General features: G+C 37.3%; 1 protein-coding gene across 1 annotated transcript in view; it reads left to right on the top strand.

The window, feature by feature from the left end:
- Window positions 1–26,105, top strand: part of Syne1 (spectrin repeat containing nuclear envelope protein 1) — a 564,055-nt gene that overhangs the window by 231,901 nt on the left and 306,049 nt on the right. The window contains 10 exon segments of the mRNA XM_023706255.1: window positions 4,147–4,314; window positions 6,277–6,447; window positions 7,456–7,596; window positions 11,489–11,649; window positions 13,722–13,872; window positions 18,984–19,211; window positions 19,836–19,934; window positions 22,266–22,453; window positions 22,825–22,948; window positions 25,312–25,478. Of these exon segments, the coding sequence (XP_023562023.1) occupies window positions 4,147–4,314; window positions 6,277–6,447; window positions 7,456–7,596; window positions 11,489–11,649; window positions 13,722–13,872; window positions 18,984–19,211; window positions 19,836–19,934; window positions 22,266–22,453; window positions 22,825–22,948; window positions 25,312–25,478 (1,598 nt within the window).

Raw genomic sequence — 26,105 nt, 5'->3', positions numbered from 1 at the left:
TCAGAGGACAAGATGCAGACATGATCTCTTGTCTAAACAATATTAGTACAAACTTTTGTTCTCAATGAACTAAGATAAACTAGCTGTATATCTATCTTAACTCTCTTGTGTATATATATATGTATGTGTGTGTGTGCATTTTTTTCCTCTTTATTTTCACAACAAAACAGTCCTTTATTTACACTTTTGTGAAGTTAGTAGCACATGACACTAGGTTGCCTAGCAGCTGATAGCTAACCTTAACCAGCCAGGATGTTCATCTCAGGACTGAGGTAGCTTGTTTGCTTTAGGCACTGGGCCAAGCCCCACCTACACATATTTGATCAATTTCCTTGCTTTCTGGCTCCCAACATATCCCCCTTTTTCATTTTGTTTTGTCAGAGATGAGTGTTCCACTGCAGTTAGAGAAGCTGTATTTGGAGAAGTCTTTAAAGGACCTTTTCATACTTGAAGCCAGTCTAAAGATTGTAGGTACTTAAATTCAGCAAATAACCCAATATAGCCCAATAGTCCATAATAGTCGTGGATTATCAGCAGAACTCGCAATTGTCAGAAGTTGTTGACTTGAGCCTTTTACAGCTCAGCATATTAAAATGGCTCTACTTTTTATACTTCATGGTTATACTTTTCTGCTGGATGGTTAAGACCAAGTTAAAGCAAGACCTATATAAATAGAAATGTAACTTTTGTATCTGACAAGGTCAGTCAAGTCCCCTCAGGATTTACCCTGAAACTATGGACAGCACCTTGTAGATCTTTTGTCAGTGTCAGCCATCTGGATGAGTCACAGTCATTGCTTGACAATTTGCTCTCTGTGAAAGCCTGAGAGCATGTTTTCTCTCCATATGACTCTTCTTAGGCATACTACACATCATTGATCACTTTCCTCTGTGGCCCCATAATCTCCTTGAACAGAAAATTTGGGACACAATTGAGTTACAGGATGTCACAGTACAGGTTCTGCTATGTCCTGAGTCCTCACTCACCTTGAAGGGCTCGGGCCAAAATATTGGCTATCCTTGTAGCCCCTCTATTTCTCTAATTTTTGGTCTGCAAACTTTAGTTGTTAAACACCCAGAAGAGAATCTTAATGATATTATTACCCTGTAACAGCGTCAGTTGAGCTTAACATCACTGTCTGTCTGAATATCAAACCTCTTATACATAACAGTGTCATTTATTGAATGTATCACTTCAGGTTAATGATCTATATTCAAAGTCTAAAGCTTATCCATCAACATTTGGTTTTGTTTTTGACTCTTGCTAACAATATATCAATCTATAAATTTTTTTTCTGTTACTAAATATAGTGCTATTTCTTTGTCACTCTAGGGTGTATCTTAGGGTTAAGAATAAGGTTGCAACTCAAATAAGGTTGGGACCCAGTCCCAGAGATTAAATCTGATGCCTTACTACAAACTTGAGTCTGTTTGAGCCCATCTCTGGGCTCTCCTTTTCTTACTTATAAGATGGGATTTTAGAATACTTACCCTGGAACGGCAATGACAGGGATTAACTGTGTTGATATGTATAAAGCCCTTAGTGTAGTGCTCGTCAGAGGGAGTGCTTGACAGCTGATAACCAGTACTAATAAAATAGTCAAGAAAAATATCCAAGGGCTGTTCAGCAGGCCAGAGAAAGCCTTTTAGCCAATCTCTATACTTTAGAGTTTAAAATATGCAATTCAATTTTTATGTAACACCTTTATAGACTAAAATGTGCCAGTCAACCAATTTAATTTATAGTAGGACCTCTTTCACCCTCCGTTATTGAATGTTTCGTGAATTTGTGGGAAGAAGATACTCTATGAAGTTAAAGTAGAATAGATATTTTTCAGTGTTTCTTGACATTGTGTATAAATGTCCATGGAAAATGGTCTTCCAGCTGACTGGACAATGTCTGCTGAGCTGTCTACTTCTGAAGGACTAGAGTTCTCTATGGACGTTCCTGATGATTTGGCTGCTAAGCTTTTATCATCTTAATCCAAGTGGCTAGATCTGCGTGAGGTTGAAGCAGTGAATTTGCACAAGCACAAGGGAAATGCTTGTGGTTTCAGGTTTATGTGAGAATTCTGATGTAACTATGGTTTTCTTAAGAATCTGGGACAAATTTAACATAGAGATTTGATTCATCAAGTTATAGAATATAAGCTTATTTCAATCCTTTGATGGTCTACATTTTCACTGAAATGATCAAGTATAGTTAGTCACCACTACCAGGCTTTAGGAGAAAATTAGATGTTCATCTTCTGCTCTTTCCTTAGTAAATGTGGTAAAAATAAGGATAGCAGTCTAAAAACTCAGTACATTTGTAAAGGTGATCTTTGGGCCAAGACTTAGCAATCAATTTTGATAACACAAATACACAAATTTATAATGTATTTGTCCCCAGCCCACTCACAAAATATTTGCAGTAAGTAGTAGTCTCTATAGCATTTTAGCAAGGCCATTTGCTTTACCTTCCAGTTACTTTCATAATGGTGCTATCATTGAGACTCGTAGTCACAACCTATCTCTAATAACTGTTTAATAAATAGACATTAATTATTTGTGTATTAACCTATCTTATACTTCTGTGTAATTTATAGTCGTGCTTTATTTTTTTTTGCTAATCACTTACTGAAAGCAAAAAAGAGGCAAATAAAGAAGACATATTCTGTTCAAGTTGAGATTTATGTAAAATGAATTTTGTAGTCAGTTCCTTCCTCTAATGATAATTAGTTCAATATTTAAATTAAGGCTGAGCACAAAGTGTTAAATGGAAAAAAAGTCTGTAGATAAAGTCAGTGTGCAATGAAAAGTCACTTTATTTTCTGTATTGGGGATTGAACCTGAAGCCCTTGCACTGAACTACTTCTTCCCTACTCCTTGTTTTCGTTGTTGTGTAGACCAGGTCTCACTAAGTTGCTGCACTGTCCAGGCTTGGCTCAAACTTGTGATTCTCCTGCCTCAGCAGGACAGGTGACAGGCATGCACCACCATGTCTGGTTGGAAAGGTCACCTTTTTTTCAATAGCAGAGATGATTTGTGCTGAGATTTAGAGTTTTCACAATTCTTTTATTGCTACTTATTTGAAAAACGGCATGCTCTAAGTTATTTTGGATAAAGTCAGATCAAAAGGGAATCACAAGAAAAAAATAAGATAAGAAAAAAAGATAAACTATAAGGGCTCAATGGAAGATAAATGTTAAAATATTTGAATGGTAAAGATGGAAAAAAATTAATGAAACCAAAATAGGGAAAGCAGAAATCAGATTTTAAAAAGTTGAAAATTCAAGAAAACGGCAAGAAAGAGAATCTAATAAAGAACCACAAAATTATTGATATTTTATTTAGAAATACCAGAAGGGCATTTTAAACAAATACTTTTTGTTCTCTACAAATGCTTTCCTTATTTAAATGGGATGGACTCAAGTTTCTTGTAAGGTACTGTTACAGTTAGGCACTAGTCATGAGACTATAGTTAAAGGAATCCGAGAGACGAGACAATATATAGAATAGGCACAGTTTTATTTTCCTGCTTTGACTGCCCAGTAGAATGGGTTTTGTTTGTTCTTTTTCTCTTTTTAAAATGGATTTTAAATGTGTCACAGGGCATCAAATCAAACTAAGTTTGCAATTCCTGTACGCAGCTGCACAGTCGGGTCATCATTAAAGAAGCCTCAAAAATATATGAAAGAATAAAAACTAGAAATCTGTGAATATATTTCTAGTTACTGACATAAACTTTCTATACATTCTTAAAAATATCTAAGACTAGGTGTGCTGAAATAAATATGTAAGATTATGCAAACTCAAGGGGGTAATGTTGCTTAGAGGGTTTTGATCAAAGGTTTGGCAATCAAATGTGCAACATGCTGTCTACACTTAATACTACTGTGCTGTGTGCTTGAAATTTGCTAAGAGAGTAGAATTTAATTGCTCCCCCTCTCACAACCGCATACAGCAAAGAAATCATGGGAAGTGATGGACAGGCTAGTTGCCTTGACTGAGGAAGTCACTTCACAGTGTGTATGGCTATCAGAGCATTACACTGTGCGCAGTAAATATTTGCAACGTGAATTTATCAGTCTTATCTCGATTTTGGAAAAGCTGACATTAACCTCACTCAATTGTACCGTATCATTTTTTTTTCATGAAAATATAGGTTGAAAAGATGATAAGTAACTTTGGGGAATGTGTTCAGTACAAAGAAATAGTAAAAAGTTCTCTTGAAGAATTAATCTCTGGATCTCAGGAAGCCAAAGATGAAGCCGAGAAGATCTTAGACTCTGCAAATCTGTTGGAAGCACAGCAGCTGCTCCTCCACCACCAGGTAGAAATGCGTCTCTAATGCATGTGTGTGTGCTGATCAGTTACTGGTGGAACCAGAGAGAGAGAGAATATGACTTAGAGCTTGGGCTGGGGAGGGAGGAGGGAAGACACCCCAATCTGGTTGAACGGTTAAAAGAACTTGGTGCATCTTCTTCCTGTGCTCGCTGTTAAATATCTGTTCTCTCTTCTCTTAAATATCCTGCAAGACAAATACCCAGACCAGGTGATTTGATGAAATCAAGAATTTCAAGGCAGCCAAGGAAACAAAATAGATTAGCTATGAAAATGTGGATAAAGTCCACTAAGTCATCTTTTTCATAACAGAGAAGAAAATCATAGGGAGACAGATTGTTTCATATTTGAGATAACTAAGCTCTTGTCATTATCTTAAAATATTTTCTTAATTTACAACTTGGAACCCATTTTAATGTGGAAAATGAAACTTACTTGAATTGAAACTAGAAGTAAAGGAATTCATATAAATTCACATATATAATTCATATATATATATATATATATACATACATACATACATATATAATGTTTGGTGTTAAGGAATCAAGTTAGTGGCTTATGAATGCTAAGTGCATGCCGCAGTACTGTGCAATGTCCCCAGCCCCGATAATAAGCAATTGTAATCAACCTGTTTTATTACAGAAGGGAATTGGGCATTATAATATATGCATAAACAGAATTAACTACTTCTCAAACAATATAAAAGGAAATATGACCTCAGTAAAACAGTGTGGTGCTAAAATAAGTACCTTTATCTGTGGTAAAACAAGGCAAATTTTGCACATATGTAAAAATCAAGAATTACATAGAAAGTACAGTATGGTAAAATGGCCTCTAGGCTTCATAGATTTACTTAATAATTATAAAAAACTATATAAAAATATAATTTTTAGCATTACATTTTTTCTTTGCCATTGTGAAAATCTTACTTAGATTCCCATTTACTTTAAGTCAGACAAAAATAAGATTCCAGATTCTGATCACAATATTTTAAAGCTCTGTGCATATTTCTTGGACCATGTGCCTCTTTCTGTGTGTGTTTGTATACTTCATGAAGATTCAGGAGCTATAAATTTGAGAGATGTGTACCATTCTTTTGAAGATTATATTTCAGTAAAATGTTTTCCTTAAAACACAACTTTCTATCAAATGTGTTAGGATGCGTATACCAGTCAGCTTTCCTCCTGCTGAACAAAGATCCCTGCCACTCACAGTTCAGAGGAGGGGAGGCTTATTTGACTCACAATTTCAGAGGGCTCAGTTCATGGCTGGTGGGCTTCAAGGCAGGATCACAGCGAAAGGGCCCTGGACAGCTAGCCACCTCGCGTTGTCTTGAAGTAGAGTGGGGGACAGTATCCCAGGGGAAGGGCAAGGGGTGAGATGAAGTCCATTTTCTCAGGTGACACCTCCAAGACCCACCTAGATGCACCCAGAAACGTGCTTTACTAGGTAGCTCTTACATCCATCAAATTGACAGGCCAGTTTAACTGTCACAAGAGTTAATATACCAAGGACATACAAACCTCACAGTATTTGCATTTGTACAACATTGGTGATGAAACTAGAGTTCAGACTTTGAATTTTAGGCAGAAAGTTATTAAGGAGCATCACATCGAATAAATTGTTTTACACATTTTTGAATATTCTTTTGAATGTTGTCTAAAATACTAAATGTCCAACAAATGTATACACAAAATATTAAACCTAAATTATTTATATTGTTTGCCATTAAAATCATGGAATGTTAATAAATAATGCCTACTTTTGATTAATGCACAGCCTCTCTTATTACTGTTTTAACTGTTAGCCTTCACTTTAAAACACAGTTCAGGGCCACAATGCCATGAGTTCATGTCTTTCTCCATTGCATTGAGCTTGAGTAGTTGTGACCCTTCTTACTGAACTAGAGAGTAAAATTTATTCCCATCTGTTAAACACCTACTTTCAGCAAAAGACAAAGATGATTTCAGCAAAGAAGAGAGACCTGCAGCAGCAGATGGGGCCAGCACAGGAGGGAGCAGGCGGGCTGGCTGACCCGGGCAGGGAGGAGCTGCAGAACCTGGAGAGGACCCTGGCCAGTGTGGAACACAGCAGGGAGAGGCAGGAGCGTCGCATCCAGGTAGGGCTGCATGGACAGAAGCTGGCTCAGTGAAGGCCAGGCTGGACTGAGGCCTGGTTATACCTCCCCAAAGAAGAGCAAATGTTGGTTTCAGCCTCTGCTGCTCTGACATTGGGCTACATAGTTCACAGGCGTGACCTCTTTTAATCGTCACATCAGCCTCATGAGGTGTGCCCCATAACCAACACATTTCACAAGTTTGTTGCTTAAGTGGAAAGACTGTGCGTTCTGAGTGTAGTTCAGTAGGAGGACACTTGCCTGCCATCCATGAGGCCTTGGGGGATTTGAATGCTAGCACAAAAAAGAAAAATAAAGAGCAAGAAGAAAATGTTTGAGAGTTTGGTCTGATGTCACACAGCATCAATGAATGGTAAAGCAAGGTTTAATTCACACTTGTCTAACTCCAGAAATTTGATCATGTTGTTTCACTTTTTTGGGAAATCCAGCACCCACATTTATGCTGTATTGTGATATTGATTCATTCTCTTTAACAACACTGAATTATGGACACTTTGACACATTATTTTAAAATAGCTTTTGAATTTGGCCAACTTCTCAGTTCTCTCTGTCTCTGTCGCTCTTTCTGTCTCTCTACTTCTCTCTGTCTCTCTTTGTCTCTCTCTCTCTGTCTGTGTGTGTTTGTGTGTCTATCTGTTTGTCTGTCTGTCAGTCTATCTCTCTCTGTCTCTGCTTTTTATAGAGATGGAAGGTTTTTTCTATTACCTTTTGTTTTTTCTATACCACTACATTGATTGGCTGTTACAGCTGGTAGTGAACTAAGCAATCTAGTCTGTGTTGCTTCCTTGGGTAGATGAAGATATTGAGATCCAGAAAGAAGTTCTTACAGAAGACACTAAGATCATCTTCCTCTCGTGAGACTGTGAAGTCTGAACCAAGAGCTCGCTGGGAGTCGGCAATTTAGAATATGAATGAAGATGAGGCAATATCGTGTGCTATCCTTTGGTAATTTACAGCATGAAATGTATACATATTTCTTTTCACACTTAGGTCACGTTAAGAAAATGGGAGAGATTTGAGACAAACAAAGAAACAGTGGTCAGATACCTTTTTCAAACAGGTTCCAGCCACGAACGCTTCCTGAGTTTTAGCAGTTTGGAAAGTTTGTCTTCAGAATTGGAGCAGACAAAGGTATATTAATGTGACTATATGCTTCCTTAATGCTGTATTTGAGATAAGAAAACATGATTTCTGCTTATATTAATATATGAACTCATTTAAACAGTATTTATGATGATACACACTTTTCAACAGTGGGAAACTAAAACATAAGTGGGATTAAACAATAGAAGCTAAGATAAAGCTTTTTGTACAAGTGGAGGAATGACAGTTCCATTTCAAAGACATAGATTTTTTAGAATCTGGAGGCTGTGGGGCCGGGGAGATGGCTCAGTAGAACAAGCACTTCCCTGGCAAGCTCACGGGCCTGAGGTCAATCCCCAATTCTGAAAGAAAAAAAAAAAAGCAATCTGGAGGCTGTGATACTTAAAACTGAACACTAAAGGGCAGGCACCACTTAGAAAAGCAGAGTTTGGAGCAGATGCAGACATGCTCTCCTGCGAGGGAGAACAGTGAGTGCTATAAAAGTGCTGGACATGTGGATTCCACTCTGGAAAGTGGAAGAAGACGTAGTTTTAAAGGTAAGTTAGGCAACATCACAGTGTCTCCGAAAATCTAAAATGATATCTTCTAGACAACAGAGCTAAATCTGTTGAAGATTTTAAAGAAGGGAAATCAGACCACTCAAACTCTGCTTAGAGAGATGAATTTCTAAGCAGGCATAGAAAATTGATGGAAAGAGCAGAAGACTCAGGTCATGGAATTCAGTGAAAAAGTAATTGCATATGGCAGTCAGTGTGGCCATCTGTAAGAGTAGTAGGGGCAGCATTCAGCACATGGAGACAGATGCAAAGGGTGACGTGGAGCTGGCATGCAGCAAGATAGGACAATAACTGGATAGAATGAAGGAAAGAAAATGAAACTCGAGGTTCTGAGGCCTTGGAGATAATGCATGTCATGGGAAACTTGGAGTTGCTCGCCACGAAGAAAGATGACCAACCCAGCTTTGGACATAGAGAATTTGATACATCAGAGAGACAACATGTGACACTATTTTTTTGTCTGCTCCACACTACAAGCTTAAACACATTGGGCCCTCAGAGAAGCCCAGTGTATTTGTATGAAGCATTCAAAGTTGTTCAGTCCTTTGTGGTTACTCTTGTGCCTGACTAGGGATTATAGACAAATTGGCTAAGCACAGATGTGGATCAGACAGTGTGTAAGAAAGAGGTTTGTGTACATTCTTTCCCAGCCTTTAGCAAGGAAATCTCTCTGCTTCTAACAAGTAAAAGTTTCTTTCTCTCATACTGCTATTTTTTTCTCTTTATTAATTGATTGAGGAGTTTGAAGTTTTATAAAGCCCCAGACTCAATTAAGTGAAATTTTCATCAGCCATGTAAATAGAGTATTATTTTAATCATAACTTTTCATCTTACAGATATTATATATTAAAATACAACAGATGACTTTTATAAATAAAAAAGAAATGTCTTCAGGTTAATTTTCCTATATGTTTCCATCCAGGTTCCTTTCAGGGTCTCCAGCTCCATTTCTATCAGTCTCTTTGGATCAGTTTGACTGTCAAGGGAACAAATGTGATCTTTTTAGTCATTATCAAAATTCTTCTTAGCCCATGATCTTCTGTACTTTGAGATTCATTTAATATGAAGTAGCACTTATTGACTGTATACTATATGCTGGTGTAACTCTTGATGTTTATTACCTTTTATCATCCTCAGAATAAATCTAAGATGTAGATCTGAATAGTGATTCATTCTAATAAGGACATGTAAGGCACAAAGTTGTTGATATACTTTTCCAAGAACTCTAGATCACTATGTGGTGCAGTTGGGTTCAAACACATGAGAACATCTCAACCCAGAGCGCACACTCCAAGCCACTACCTTGTTTTCATTCCAAAACCCAACTCAAGTGGAATCACAGACACTGACACATAAGCATATATAATCCGGAATAGCTGTTCTCTCTTATTTTCAATCTTTGTGTTGCACCTTATTCCAGCTGACAGCCCTAGAGTAGCTGTCTAAGGTACTGGAATGTGTCTGGGGGCCAGTGTGTGGGAGGGCCTGTCTCACAAGTCATGCTCCATCTCCACAATGGGCCGTGGCTTTACTGGTGAGGAAATGAAAATTTCGAGCTATGGGCCTCAAGGACTAAGCCTGATTTCAACTCTAGAGCTAATGCAAGTTAGTTTTTGTCTGTACATATTTCTGCCACTCATGTATCTTCTTCTTAAGACTTAGGGATAAGGCCTTATACTTGTTATATTTTTATTTAATTTGATATTTTTTATGAATGTCATTCTGGTCTCTGGATGCCTGAGATTGTAAGATTGAAGATATATAAGCATTTTCAAATCGTGCTTTCTTTGTGGTTTTTCCCTGAGTTCTGGAAAATGCTGTTTTACACTTTGGATTCTGTGTATGGGATTCTGACAGGTGATGCTGTGATTCACAGCATTCATAACTGAACCTACAGTCACTATAAAATAGCAGATATTAATAATGAATGCTTTCAAACACAAATTTAATGTTATGACATCACGAGCTCTCATATTTTGTGGTGCTATAAATCTCTGCACAAAGCTTTACTTACTCAATTATGTTCTTTTGACTTGCAGCCTATTTTTTTAAGTGATGTTGCTATTTCTATGTGGATATTAAGTCTTCAAACAGAAAGCTATAATAGTTGTCTATTACTCTATTTCTACAGTATTTGCAATGATACTGGGAGATGCTTTAATGAAAAGCTGGCATTTTATAAATATTTACATTGGATTTCTACAGTACCCACTGAGAAGAATGATCAACATTTAAAATTCCTAGGGCTGAAGAGATAGCTCAGCAGCATAAGCACCTGCCTGCCTAGTGCAAAGTCCAGAATTCACTCCCTAGTACTAAGAAAAAAAGAAAGACAAGAAACCATTGTGATTTGTTTGGGGCTGGGGATATAGCTCAGCAGCATAAGTGCCTGCCTTGCAAGTGCAATGTCCCAATTCCTCTGAGATTTCTTACATTTAAAAAAAAAGAAAAGAAACTCCATTTTTTTATTCAAGACTATTGCTGGAGTTATCTTACCTAATTTAATATTCAACATTATTTACCTAACAAAATTTGGATAGCATGAGGTTTACCAGTGTCTCCTACACATTAAATTAACTTTTGAGTTAAAAGTATAAAAATGATAATTGGTACCTGCCAGAGTATAAGGCACTTAAAAGTGAATTTGCTAATGGAAAGCTAAGAGAACTTTTCAAGGAAAAGCATTGTAAGTTGCTTTTTATAAAGAAAGAGCCTAAAAGTAATTTAACAAATGGAACAACATGATCAACAGATTCAGAATCCCCACGTAGGTGCAAGTGGTTCAAAATTTACTTTCTTCCCTGACTGTTGTACATGCACAGGAAAAAATAAAGTCTAAGAGAATTAAGACTAGATTGTATCCCCTGTCAGAGGACTATTAAACAAAGTGTTTTTCTATGAGAAACATCATTACTATTCTTCACTTAGAAATTCTTCAAACAATTATTTCTCTTCATTGTCCTATGAACCTATCGTCTCTATGCAGTCAGTTACCACGGATCATTTTATGACCTGGCCGGTAACACATTTACATGTTTATAGCTAAGTTAATTATTACAATGCAGCTCAGAATTTTAAACAATAAGACAAAACCCCAAAACAGTGCAGAAACCATTTCTGTGAAAATTGTTGGTAACAATGAAGGTAGGAAGCTGGTTATGTATATAAAATGAAAAACAAATTAGCAAAGTGGTAACTAAAAAGGGCATGTGAAAATAAGTCAGGGTTATTGTTAAAAAAATAATGTGGACCCAGTCCTACATTAATTCACTTGTCTATCTACATGTCTATGCTGGGAGGAGACTATGCACATATGAGATTTGCTTCAAGGTGGAGTTAAAGCGTATGATCTTTTTTTCTAGGACTTTTCTAAACGGACAGAAAGTATTGCCGTCCAGGCTGAGAACCTTGTAAAGGAAGCTTCAGAGATACCACTTGGGCCCAAGAATAAGCAGCTGCTTCAGCAGCAAGCCAAGTCAATCAAAGAGCAAGTCAAAAAATTAGAAGACACACTTGAAGAAGAGTATGTGCTTCACGAGTCCTAAGCTTTCTTCTCTGAGATAAAGCTCATTACAGGCTTTCCTGTGTCTTGTATTCAAAACAGTCTTTTAAAAATCTCAAAGTGTCTGTGTATTTCAGCATGTCTTGAGGAAGCAACTTACAGTTCAAAAAATGGGGGGATCTTCAACACAGAAACCAATGTCTATAGCATTGCAAGAATATATGAGAGATGGGGGGTTTGCATCTTAAACTGATTATGATCACAGGAAAGCCATATTTATTCAACTCTGTGGCCTTTGTACGCTAGTGAGAGAGTATCAAAACATAACTGATGTTTAAAATAATTTTTATCATATTGTTCTGCTGTTGCCAGTCAGAGGAAAGGAGAGCTATCCTGAGAGTACAGATCCTAGGTCTAAACATGCTCTCGTCATGAAGACCACGTGTCTTCACCTCAGAGCTCCCAAGTTTGTTCACAGTGCCTCAGTATTCAAATTGCCATGGATTGTTACACTAGCTCCAGAGATGAACTTCAAAATGTTTCTTTTATTTTTCAATACTTAATATTTATTCATCTAAAAATAACTATTTGACCTATTAATGCACTGACACAAATGTATGTATATATGGGTATATGCTATACATATGAATTTTGCAGGAGCTAAACTTATTAGGACATGGCCAGAAATTCTTCAAAATAATACAGATAAACATTTCTATTTAGGGCAAATCAATGACATGTAGTTTATTATTCTTACAAAACAGGGTATCATTTCTAAGATGAATTTTATTTATTTTTTTTAATTTTTTTCTAAGATGAATTTTAAAATGTAAAATTTGTTTTTAATACTCTTAACATCTTGAAATTTATAATTCATATTTGTTTAAACTTTAAAATCTGATATTTTATTTAAAAAAAATTTTGACTTTGTTTTAAGTCAGTATTTTAAGTATTTATATTAATAATACTCTCCAAACAACCTATGGAAACAGTGAAATTTAGAGAGGAAAGGAAATTACTTCCATTAATAATTTCCATTTCAATCTTTATTTTATTTAAACACTTGCAATACAGTATAACATGGCTTGCATTTCCAGTAGTGCTGAGAGTATTAGGCATACCCAGGTATAAATTTGAGACTGTAATACTGTTTAATTCGACAATCAATAATTCATTATATTTTTCTTCACGTCTTCAAGTGCCTTTTGGTAAACAAAAACATTTATTTATTGTTTTATTTTTAAACCCAGGGACATATCATTTCAATGATATGCTGATTATCTTAGTCTTTCTCTAAACTGAAAGCCATATTCTTGCTTATATATGCATAACTAATATAAACTGAGCATGTGGAGTTGAAATTTTGTTCATTAGATTTGATATATATATAAATATATATACATATACATATATATGTATATATATGTATATGCATATATATAAAGCCTAAAGTGTCTAAAAGGAGACCAGCGCTCATGTACAAGAGTTTGTGAAAGTCTTTGGAACCCATACAGTAGGACATCTGTGAATAGATGAAGTCGTAAGTAATAGATTAAAAGCTTAGCTGTCAAGAGGGGAGCCTTTCCCACCTGGAAGCATGGAATTCAGACCCCAATCTCCATCTTGACTCATAAAAACCCATTTATAAAAATCAGCATAAAGCATTACAGCAGCATCTCCTCCTTTAACAGAAAGAGGAACATGTCTATAAAAATAGGACTATTAAAAAGTGTGCACTGGAGTCCTTTCTGGCATAATTTATAAAAATAATCCCTGCCAACTACTGGTCACATGCAGAGTTTAGTCTATACCTGATTCAAAAGCCTTTGAACCCAGCAACATTATTCCAAAGTCTAGTTCTACCTGCAGCACAGCAACAGCACTGTCTCCCTGGGTTCTCGTTCTCAGCAGTTAGGAAGACCTGAGGCCTGAAGACTGCTTAGATTGAGTGTGTATTATTGTTCTATTCAAACGTGTTCAACCTTGGAGATCACAAATGTCCTCAGTATCTTTGCACCTGATAATTTAGACGAAAATGTGTTGTTGTTTTCTATTAAAATACTGCATTTTTTACTTAATTTGGTTAATTTTAGTATTAAAACCATGGAAATGGTGAAAAACAAGTGGGATCATTTTGGCAGTAATTTTGAGACCTTGTCCATCTGGATAACTGAGAAAGAAAAAGAACTCAATGCCTTGGAAACTTCGTCAGCTGCCATGGACATGCAAATCAGCCAAATTAAGGTGACCTGCTCACGAGTTATATTTATAATCTCTGTCTAGTTTTTAAGAACTTTCTTATATTTATTTCATCCTAGCTATTTTGTCCCAGGACAAACTGTGCATTGCTGTTTGACTCTATTAAAACTAAATTCAAGGACCAGTGAGATAGCTCAGTGGACTAAGTGCCTGCTTAGGCAAGAGCAGGGACCCGTATTTGATCTCTGTCACCACATGCCATGCCAGTGCCATCCCGGTGTGCTGAGCCAGTGACAGAGTCCAGGTGTGACGGTGTATGCCTGCAATCCCAGTGCTGGGGAGGCTGAAAACAGGAGGGTCACTTTGAGTCTGAGCCACTTAGTGAGACCCTGTACCAAATAAGTTAAAAAATAATAATAAAATGAAAATAAACACATAAAACTCAATTCACACAAAATACCAAGCTAAGAGGTCTTGATTAATAACAATAACACTTTATAGATGGAATCATGTATTAATATTGTCTAATTTATGCATTCAAGTCAATATTGTGTGCAATATCATTAAAATATTTTTATGGTTACATTATTCTTTTCCTTGATTTTGAATTAACCCACATGGAGATCTCTGTTGATTCATTTATACAACATGAAATGTATTCCTTATCAACAACTATCCTTTATGAGAATTAGCCTAGTATGATGCATTTAGTTCTTTAGGAAAGATACCTCAAAGGGAAGTAGATAAGTCATATGAAATTTTTAATTTTAGTTTTCTGAGAAAATTCCACTCTGATTTCCACAGTAGTTCTATTAGTTTCCATTTCAACCAACAGTGTTCCTTTTTCATGGCAATGCAAGCCAGTGTTTATTATTTTTTAACTTCTCGGTGGTTACTATTCTTTCTGGTGTAAGATGGAAACTTAGCATTGTTTTCATGTACATTTCTTGAATGATCAGAGATATTGAACAGTTTTTCATCTATTTCTTGGGCATATGTATTTCTTCTGAGACGTGTATGATCATTTCACTTGCCCACTTCTTCACTGGGTGTTTCATTTTCGGTGGTCTAATTTTCTGGAGTTCTATATGGGTAGTCTAGATATTAGTCCTCTGTCTAAGGAATAGCTGTAGGTTGTTTCTTCACTCTACTAATTGATTCCTTTTCTGGGCAGTAGCTTTTTAATTTCATATGCTCCCACTTGGTGATTCTTACTGTTATTTCTAATGCTGTTGTGGGTCTGTTTAGAAAATCCTTTCTTACACCACTGACTTCAAGTGTTTTCCAGTAAGCTCAATGTTTCTGTTTTAGTGTTTAGAGCTTTGATCCATTTTGATTTCAGGGCAGGGATATTAGTAGATGGTGAGAGGTATGGGTTCAGCTGTAATCTCCTGCAAACATCTTTTCCAAGCACATTTGATGAATAGGCAGTCTTCCCCCTGACATCTGCTTTTAGCCTCTGTTACATATCAGATAGCTGAATGTCTGGGGATGCTTTTCTATCCTCTATTCTGTTCCATTGCTCCACACAATCTCTCATTTGAGCAATGAAAAGTACAAAGAGCATAATAAACAATGGATAGAAGGAAACCAGATTGCTTGCAAATGAGAAGGGAGCAGGGGAAGAGGGGAATACGTAGAATTAAGATGTGCCATGTACAGGAGCCCAGTAACCTCAATGAACATAAACATTATATATCATAAACACGAGCTAAGAATAATAACAACACAAGTGAAATGGGGAAAGGGGATTAAGAGGCAGAGGGAGTAAGGTGGGTGAGAAAGGAAAGGAGGCTAAAAAAGAAAAAATATATTAAGTACATGCATCTACTCCCCAAGATGAATGCAAGCTTCATGGGCCTAACACAAAACAAAGCAAAGCAGAACAGAACAGAGCAGAACCCACCCTAAACATCTAGCTCCACTGTCAGTGCTGTTTACCCTCACCAACCACAAGGAAGAGCATGGAAAGTTGCTCTCTGTAGGAGAAGCCAGCAGACCTAGTTGCTCTAAAGTTTGCATTCCTGACTTTCAGTTCTAGGTAGAGATCCTCTGATACATTATCTCTCCAAGTTCCAAAATAATCATGTAGAGCCATTATTATTGTTCCCTTCACTCAAACAGTTTAAGATAAATGGACTGAAAGAATTGGGTTGGGACTATGTGTCTCTCTTACACAACAGCACCCCATAGATTTTCAAAAGTTGACCACTTCTTTTTCTATCTGAGCTTATTCTTCTTTTTGGAGAGGGAAACCCTTTGCCATTTCAGCCTATTAAATATAGTAAAAACAAATGCCAAGACAGGAAACATTTCGCACTATGACTCAGAAGAAGGTTCTGCTGTGTGCAGAGTGGGAGGGCCCTGTGCTGCTCAGCTAGGGTCACATGCACCTCTGCAGGCAAAGAGTCACAGAGCAGGGTGCACACAGCTGCTGTGTCTCCTGTGGCGCCCCGCACAGATACACACCGGTCCACACAGAGTATTCGTAAGATATTTGTAATCTGTAAAATCATCTTGAAAAGCCATCATTCAACCATTTCCACGAAATTGTAAGAAAAAAGGACAGCATATTTAAGTAGTGTTGTCTCAAAATTTCTGCTCTGAAAAATCAGCATATACTTTTTTTTTTCAACAAATAATACACTGCATATATTCTTCTTAGTGGTTAATTGCTGTACAAGATGCGGACTTGTGATCCTATTTACAAACACCATTAGAACAAATCATTCTATTCATTAACAGAATGTAACTATATATCTATCCCAACCACTTGGAATACACAGGTACAAAATGGACATTCATCTTTATACCCCATTTTTTCTAAGTTCCGTTATTGAATATTATAGGTGTGTAAACTCAGCAAAATATTCTAAAAGAGTCCAGAAGCCCATAATAGCATTGGGTCTTCTGTTTAACTGGCAATGTCAGAAATTATTGACCTGAGTCCCCCACAGCTCAACTTAACAGCATGGCTTTATTTCTTATAATTTCGTCTTCAATCAGCATATACTTTTGAATTTATCCTTTCTACAATTCATTTGCTTCTATTTCAGGCTTTATTCTGGAACCTCTGAAATGTATCAATCATCAAATGTCCTCTCATTGTTATTCTTTAAGAAAAGTTACAGCCACATGTTTTATTTTTAAATATATAAATATTCAGTTGTGGATGTCCTTACCCTCAGGCTACAAACACATTTCACTATGTCTGAAGTGACATTTTGAAAATAGTCTAAAATATATTAAATGAATATGAATACCAGGAAAAAGGTTCTTACTAGAAATAAATAAAGATAGAGTGGGATACACTGACCTGTGGAATTTGGACTAAGAGACTCTATTTCCAAACAGAAGGCTACCTTATAAGAAAAATCAAATTTATTAAAACAATGTATTGCTATAAAGATAAATTCCCTAAATCCCTTTCTGTTCATCATTACATACTACTCTAAATAACTTTCTTTTTCTGGATCATTCGCTGCTTTCTTCTCTTCGGTGAGTTTTTTGTCTCTTAGGTTTCATCAGTGCATGTCTGCAGTTTGCATTCTTTGGGCGGAGTTGGTATGTGCTCACGACACAGCTCCACCCTCTCTTCACCCCCATACCTGCTGCACCTCTCCCTCCACCTCTTGGTCCTTTTCCCAATGAGAAAGTTTCCCAGTGAGAAAATTCTGTCTCCATACGTCCTTGTTTTTTGCTCCTTATATCTTTGGATTCTTAGATGAATTTTTAAGCCAGAATCCAACAATCTGACTGTGTGGGTTGTGGTTCTGAATTTACTAATGACAAGTATTACTCTGAGAACTAAAAGATTTGTTCTTAACTAGTGATCTCACCAATGTCTTTAAGGACCTAGCAAAATTTCTTAGTAGACGCTCAATATGTATTTGTTGAATTTTCAAGTAAAAATTTTTTAAGGCAAAAACAAGACAAGTTATACTTGGGCTCAAACAAAATCTGCTTTTCATGTATACCACAATGGCCACACATTTGAAAAATAGAAAAGGAAGACATACCTACCAAACAATCTGATACTGATTTCTGATAGTTTTCTTTAGCTAGAAGTGACAAATTTATTTTTCTCCCAGGGTAACAATATTTTCCATGTACATTTTTGGAAATTGGAACTTAGCTTGAATTTTTGACATTATTTTGGTAGAATGGTTTGCTTCTTTTCCTCAGAGAAATAGTTTTAATTCTCTTATACAGAAATAAGCTGTGTGTTTTTGAGAAGCACAGCCCTCCCCACACATGTGCTCACATCCTCAGTAGGCAGTACTTTTCATGACCAGCCTGTATAAAAAAGGACCTTTCTGCCTCAACTAAAGCAATACTATGTAGGCTTTTTATCATGGAATATATAGCAAATAAAGAAAGCAGTGGAGTCTCAAGCCAGCCACAGCAACATCCCATGTGAATTTGTTGGAATTTAAAAGCTTGGGGCTCTGCTTTAGACTTAGTATGCTGAGCCTTGAGGATTAGAACTAGGTATCTCAATGCACTACACTATATTTAGAAACCACTGGCACAAAGAACAGGCAACACTCTTCAAAAGAGTGGCTCTGGATAGGAGTACAATCAAGCCCTTCTAGGGGCCAGAGAGATGGCTCAGTGGAATAAGTGCTTCCCTGGCAAATGCAAGGGCCTGAGTTCAATCTCTGGTTCTGAAAAAAAAAAAAAAAAAAGCCTTTCAAGTTCAGTGAGATATGAAACACTCAACTACATTTTAGAAAAATTGAAGGAATACTAACATGAGCACTCCCGCTTTTCCAGATTTGTTGATTAAAATGCTTGACTGACAAGATAGGAAATAATTCTATATCTTCAGAGACATAGAAATTCATAGGGACACTTCCTCCTTTATTCTACTGCAAATAAAGGTAGTTGCTTCTCTTTCTTCGCTACCCAACAAGTACCAGCAGGGGCAGTTCATACCCTGCCCACACTGCAATCCCAACCTTCCCAAATGCGGTTGGGAAACATGGTGCGGGGGGGGGGGGGGTTCTGCTCATAGCTGCTTTCCACCCCTCGAGCTTGCTCAGCCATCAGCTGAGAAATGTTCTAGGTTTTTCCTTTCTCTGTAGGCACTTAGATCATTTCCACAAACAACCTTGCTCAGAATACATCGCAGACTTTCTTGTTTTACATATTAGGTCATAATTCAAGAGATAGAACAAAGAATCAGCAGCATCACTGGATTGGAAGAACAAGTTCAGTGTTTTGCTCAGTTTGTCACCACTGGGGAATCTGCTCGAATCAAAGCCAAGTTGACACAAATAAGGAGATACTGGGAAGAACTCCGGGAACATGCACAGTGCCTGGAAGGAACAATCCTTGGGCATTTATCTCAGCAGCAGAAGTTTGAAGAAAATCTTAGAAAGGTAAGAAGGGGATAGTGCATGGTAAAATTGTGTGTTTTACATATGTTTATAAATACATGCATTAAATATTCCACAAATAGTACCATAAAGAAAATGGGCAAACTGCATCAAGTTCTCAATAACTAAATTCATAATTATTATTAAATGGCACTTTTGGTAGATATAAAAATGTCATTATAGGGGCTGGGGAGATATCTTAGTGGTCTAAGAGCCTGCTTGGCAAGCACAAGGACCTGGGTTCAATCCCCAGTACAAAAGGCCATGCTGGCCCCAGTATTGTTACTGGCCACCAAAACTGGGTGTGGTGGTGTACACCTTTAATTCCAGTGCCATGGAGGCTGACACAGGAAGAACACTACGAGTCCAAGTTGCATAGTGAGACCATATGCCAAATAAATAAATAAAAGATAAAAAAAATTTAAAAGACTGTCATTGGATATTGTGTTCAGCTTAATGCTTAGTTGTTCTTTCAAATGGGATATATTGATTTGATATTGTTTTAAATATACTTTATCCTCATGCTGAACATCATCCATTAAAAGTAGAAGTGCTGCTTGCTCAATAACATGTTTTGCTTTTATTATATTTTCCCCACCATTTTTGTATGGCACCATTTTTTTTTAGATCCAGCAATCTGTGTCTGAATTTGAAGATAAACTTACTGATCCAATTAAAATATGTTCTTCAGCTACAGAGACGTACAAAGTTCTCCAAGAACATATGGTAAGAGTATGTTTCAACATTTCTGCTTATTTATCCATTCAAAAAATTTGATAACTCTTACTTGAAGAAAAAGCAGAGCAAATGTTTCTCCGAGAATTGAAATTGGAAAGATTTTTATGTTAGTTGAGGAAGTAAATAGAGAAAGTGAATTCACTTCATATAACACAATAAACAGAAGCATGCAGACAAGTTTCATTAAAATCAAAAGAAGATTTATTTAAAATATATTTCTCCTTTCAATAGAACACATAATGTTTTCAGAGCGTAGTTCAATAAACTTTTACTTCTTTACACCTTTATAAAAGTTAAATGTACAAGAAAAAATGTGCACTGCAAATTTCAGATTTTGACCTGCTACATTGAAATATTCAAAGTTTATAATAGAAGTTCGACAGAAAACATTCTATTTTCCCCCAATATTTAGATTTCAGAACAAATATCTAGAAACAAGTTTTTTTTTTAATATCTTGATTTTTCTCATCTGTGAAATGGAAAAGAATAAAAAATCTCTTTTGGGAAGTTGGACACTATTGATGACATCGTGCATCTGTAGCTTTTGTTCGTCAATATTATGAAGATTAAATAAGTCAGTACACATTAGTCACATTCTGAAACACCTTATGATTACCATGGGGTTTTGACAGCAGCTGTATCAGCCATTAATTTTTCCATATATTTTTGTAGAACTATACTTTGAGTCATGTAGCTTTTGTAAATTAAGAAGAGAGTTTTTAAATATTCCTACATTTTGCATAGGATAAATACTTCTTCACAAATTATCTGAATTGTTAAGGGAAAGTAGAAACTTCAGAACTGCAGCAGGACATTATTATTTGGGGAAAACCTCCCATCTCATTGTTTATTTCCACATCCATGTATAACTTTCCCTTCATATGCTCTCTATCTTGCTGTAAAACATAGCAGAGAGATTTTGGGCACCATTAATGTTTATTGTAACTAAGGGAAAACGTTTTGTGACACTGGGTGTCAAAGGAAAACACAGTCTCCACATTCACTCATGTGCTTCTGTTGGAGGGTTATCCCCTCACCTCTGGGCTGACTCTCTACATTTCAGTTACCTGTGATCAACTTCAGATCAAACACATTTAATGGAAAATTCCTTTTTTTTTAATATATATCATTTGTATTGACTCCTTCCTTTTCATCGATGCCTATTAGTCTCACATTGTTCATTTTTACATCATCTTGCAGGTATTGAATTATTTTTTCCTGCATCCTAGTTGTTTTTAAGAGATCTTTTCTTACTTTTTCATTAGCTGCAATGGTGTCTTTCAGGTCAGAAAGTCTATTTTCACTTTCACGCAAACGGTTTTGCCAGCTTGTGACTGAGGTTTTAATTTCCTGTATATCACTTTGAACCTGTTTCATAGATTCTATTTCTTTCCTAAATTGTTTATTCAGGGGTTCCATCATTTTTATATTCTCCTCTATTTTTTTATCAGTGTATTCTTTAGAAACACTTAGTACTTCTTTGATTATAGTTACCACTACATTTTTTAGTTCAGAAATTCTTTCTGATCTGATTTCTTCTATACCTTTCTGTAGTTGATTCTTTCCTGTCAATGCTATTATTTCAGAGATATCTGGCATGTGATTTTCAGTCTCCTCAGTGCTAGTGTCTTCTGCATTTGTACTGGGTGGACTCGGGGCCTGAGACTGCATTTTATTCCTTCTCTTTGTCATTTTGTATACCGCTGTCTTCTGACCTTTGGTGTAGAGCTTAGATAGAGTTATTACCTTAGCACCAGGTACGGATCTATGAAGTTCAGATTCTTCCAGGTGGGTGTTGTTTGGATCTGGCTGCTGTGCTCCATTTCTTTCTGCTGCAGGCGTTAGAGTTGAACCCTTTGTGTCTCTCTGGGAAGATGTTCTGCTCCTGAATCAGCTGGGTGGGTCTTGCCTCTAGCCTCTTTGCAGGGAGTTCTGCTGAAGGGTTCCCTGCTGGGCCTGCAGCCTGGGTCAAATGAGGATCCGCCGGCCCGGGTCGTCTCACTCACTCGCGGGCCTGCACTCTGGGTCTGTTCAGGATCCCGCGGCATGGGTCGTCTCACCCACTTGCCGGGCCTGTGCTCAAAATTCCTTAAGTTTAAGTTATTCATAAATTTTACTATAGCACATTGTTATAATTGTTCAGTTTTGGAACTGGTCATTGTTCATAATTGAGCCCTATCCAAATACATGTGTATAGGAATCCTAGGATTATTAGTAGGGTCAAGTACGACATGTGACATCACGCATCTACAGATCTTCTTGGAGCATATCTCCAGAAAAATGAGCGGCACTGCCCTATTCCTTTTGTCATCTCCTTAGGATCTCTGTCAGGCCGTGGGGTCTCTGAGCAGCACAGTCACTGCCTTTTCAGCCAGTGCCCGGAAGGTGGTCAACAGAGACTCCTACCCCCAGGAGGCCGCAGCTCTTCAACAGCAATATGAGGGAACACTCCAGAAGGTGAAAGACAGACAGACCTTCCTGGAAAACCTGCTGGCCCACTGGCAGAGGTGAGCAGTGGGTTCTCCTGAGTACTCCCACCACAGAATAGGAAATTCTGAGGAAATATTCTTTAAGCAACAGGAAATAATCATCCCAGATGCAAAGTATGTGATTTTATGTCCACACCAGGAAGATCATAATCTTTGCTGTTAGATGTAGATCCCTGAAAATAGAAAAGATGTAACTGTTTTTTCACATGTTACACAGATGTGCAAGGACAAGGGCATGCATGAAAATGAAGGAATTTTGTATCTTCATATCTAGGAATGACTCCACCAGTACTGGATGATTTATAATGGCTCCTGCTGGACTTCCCAACAAGATGAAAGGTTTCGTAATGATTTTGAATAAAATTATTCTTTGTCTCTGCTTTCTTTAGGCTAGAAAAAGAACTGTCATCCTTTTCTACCTGGTTAGAGCGGTGTGAAGCTATAGCCAGTTCCCCAGAGAGGGACATTTCTGCAGACAGAGTCAAAGTGGAAGGTGAACTTCAACTGATACAGGCAAGTTCCAGGAGATGTGAGCAAGGACAGTGAAAGGCTTTTGCCATGGCGTGCCTATCTGTAACATCAATAAAATGCATCTCATCTCGCTGCCTGAAACTTCTTGCTTTGGTTTGGGAATCCCTGAACCATCGCTGAGGTCCCAGTTTGAATCTTGAGAAGGCAATCTTGACCTGAGAGACAAAGCAATGATGAGCACTTCCTGATGATCTGCCTCTGTGGTGTGTTAGGAGGGCTTGTAGCCCTGGCTGGCATTCGAGTGAAATGGACTGACTTGGCAGGCGAGTGGGGAGAAGGATGAGCAGAAACACAGAGGAAATGGGGTTGGGACTTCTGCACTTTTATCATCTTTTTTGTTTTGGTAACACAAAAGATTGGTTGGTTGATTGATTGATTGATTGATTGATTGATTGCAGTGCTGGGGCTCAAATGCAGGGCCTTAAGCACGCAAACACTCTACCAGTGAGCCACATTCCCAGCCAATTAAAGAATATTTTTAGGAGGAAAAAGGTGCAATGTAGAAAGAAATAAAAAATAGTAGCCTTTTTCAAGCAACATGAAAAGCGAATTAGCACCACCATAGATGAAGGTAGACAAAGATTACTAGTTTATTACACCCTTGAAGAAGCAAAGTTTTAGAGAAAAAATAATAATTAGGTATTCCTGAAGCTGCAGAGGAATGGTAACTGATTTCCAGAAATTAATAACTTGCTTGAAGTGATTCTACTGTGCAAGAAAATTGAATAGGTGAAATGACTTCTTAAATGATGTTTATTGTGTTCCAGATTTACATCAACTTTTGTAATAGCTTTAAGAAAAAACTGAGGTCTTTTAGTTTTTGTAATTGCTTTTCTTAAAACTCTAGCAGAGGCATCTGTAGCCCCATCTTCGATTTTCTCCAGCTTGGACACTGAGAGCGTCCATACCCCTGGTTGTCCTGCCTTTCTAGTTTATTTAACATGGATTCTGCATTCATCGTCTAAAAAGCTCCCTTTCCAAAATCTACTGTGACTGCTGGAGTATACACTGCGCTACATCTCCAGCCCTTTTTATTTTAGGACAGGCTTTTGCTAAGTTTCCTAGGTGGACCTCAAACTTCTGACCCTTCTGCCTCAGCTCCCCACCCCAGGCCCTGGGATTGCAAGTGTGTATCACCCGTGGATCCCATTCACTCTGTTTCTTCCCTTCTTAAAAACACATGCAAAGTGGCCCAAGAGAGAAAGTCACAGCTCCTTTCCTTAAAAATAACAAAGCACATACACATCAACATCTATGCTATTAAAAAAAAAAACCTCTTCATACATTGGGCCAGAGAGATGGCCCAGTAGAATAAACGCTTGCCTGGCACATGCAAGGGTCTGAGTTCAAGCCCTGGTTCCACAAAAAAAAAAAAAGCTACAGGACACTGTCACTCCCCACATCCAAACAGGACCACACTGCACCTATGCTGAGGGCTGGCCATAGTGTGAACTCACCCATCTTCTTGTGCATCTTTGCTGTGCTCTGCTCGGTTTTGGGTCTTCCCTGACTTTTACTGGCTTGGAACTATTTCCTCTGATACCTTTAGAGATTTATTTGTGTCACACCTACCCCTCACTAGCTAGGAAAGAGAGCATTTGGACAAGGATCTACTGTCTGCCATCTCTCTTCTGTCATCTCACTTAACACTGCCTTATGTTGTTGCTTATGTGTTTCAGTTTTTGTATTTATCTTCTATTTGATGGAAACCACATTTCTATGCACCTTCACAGCACCTAAGTGATTCAGGGCCTAATTCAATTTAAAAACTAAGTATTTCTGTTACGCTTGTGTAAAATCAAGAGCTCTTGGGTTTCTAGTTTGACCAAATAAAATCTCTAAACTAACAGGATCATTATGTTTCTGGAATCTAGAATCCCATCTCAGTCATTTTTAGATACACATTGATTCTAGTCTATAGTTTTGTAGTTTTTTCAGTTCTTTTCACCTATACACTTTCTTCATCCTGAAAATAATTAACCACTTCTAAATGTACCTAACTTATAGAAAACCTAGTCAGTCTTCCATAGCATTTTATATATTGCATTAAAAACGAGGTGTACATAGATGAAAGCATCCAAGTCAGCTGCAGTTACTGTGAAGGCTTTGTTCTTTGTTCCTTGTGTTTTTCTTTTCTGTAATATGAATTTATTTTTTAAATAAAGATTATTTTTTTAAACTCATAAAAGAAAAGTTAAGCAGATTCATTTCTACATTGAGTCATGCAAAGTCTTTTGGCCAATGAGTTCTATTTTGCAAGACTGTTGAAGAGCAGCCCCTGCTTTCCCCAACCTGACCCTTCAGTCGCATTGGCTGAGCTCTGTGCTGTATTCTGCTTCCCTTAGGCCCTGCAGAACGAAGTTGTTTCCCAGGCCTCCTCGTACAGCAACCTCTTGCAGTTGAAGGAATCACTCTTCTCAGTTGCCTCCAAAGATGACATGAAAATGATGAAGTTGCATCTGGAGCAGCTGGATGAGAGATGGAGCGACTTGCCGCAGATCATTAGCAAAAGGTTGGTTCTGGAGAATCTTCTAGTACTGTTTCCTTTTAAAGGGTGAGTATACAGAGGAAGAAAGAATAGGTTTGTTTATTTTTATTTAACTCAGTTTTTCAGGGGATAACTACAGAGAAAAACTACTTTATTTGTCATTTTTAAGATTGAGGTCCTCAAAAATGAGCCAATTATTCTCAATTCAGCTCTTTAGCTTTACACCTAGGCCAAGTGATTAAAGCAATTGAGATATTAAAAAATGCAGAGTTGCTAGCTAATGTTTGGAGAATTTTACTACCTGAGCTGTTTGTGTACAGGAGAATAATGGCAACTAAAATTTTGCTTCACATGACATTTACCAACTAGAAGCATTTAACAAACACCAGCTATTTCACTTCATTCCAAGATACTTCTTGGAGGGGACGAGCGAAATTATCTTTTTTTTTTTTTTTTTCAGACTATAAAAACTTCTTTAATCAAGGCTTTAACATTGAACAGATTTCTCAAATAAAATGGAAATGCAAATCCATAAATCACCATAAAGTACACGTAATACCCAGCAGGAAAACACAAAACAGCAAGCTTACACAATCCCCTAAAAGCCACGGTCTGCTTCTCAGATGCTTCTTCCACCTGTCTGGTGTGTTC

Source organism: Octodon degus, unplaced genomic scaffold (genome assembly GCF_000260255.1).
Source record: "Octodon degus isolate 3935 unplaced genomic scaffold, OctDeg1.0 scaffold00246, whole genome shotgun sequence".
NCBI classification, from domain to species: Eukaryota; Metazoa; Chordata; class Mammalia; order Rodentia; family Octodontidae; genus Octodon; species Octodon degus.
Note: the sequence above shows the minus strand (reverse complement) of the source record. Positions and strands in the feature narration are given on the sequence as shown.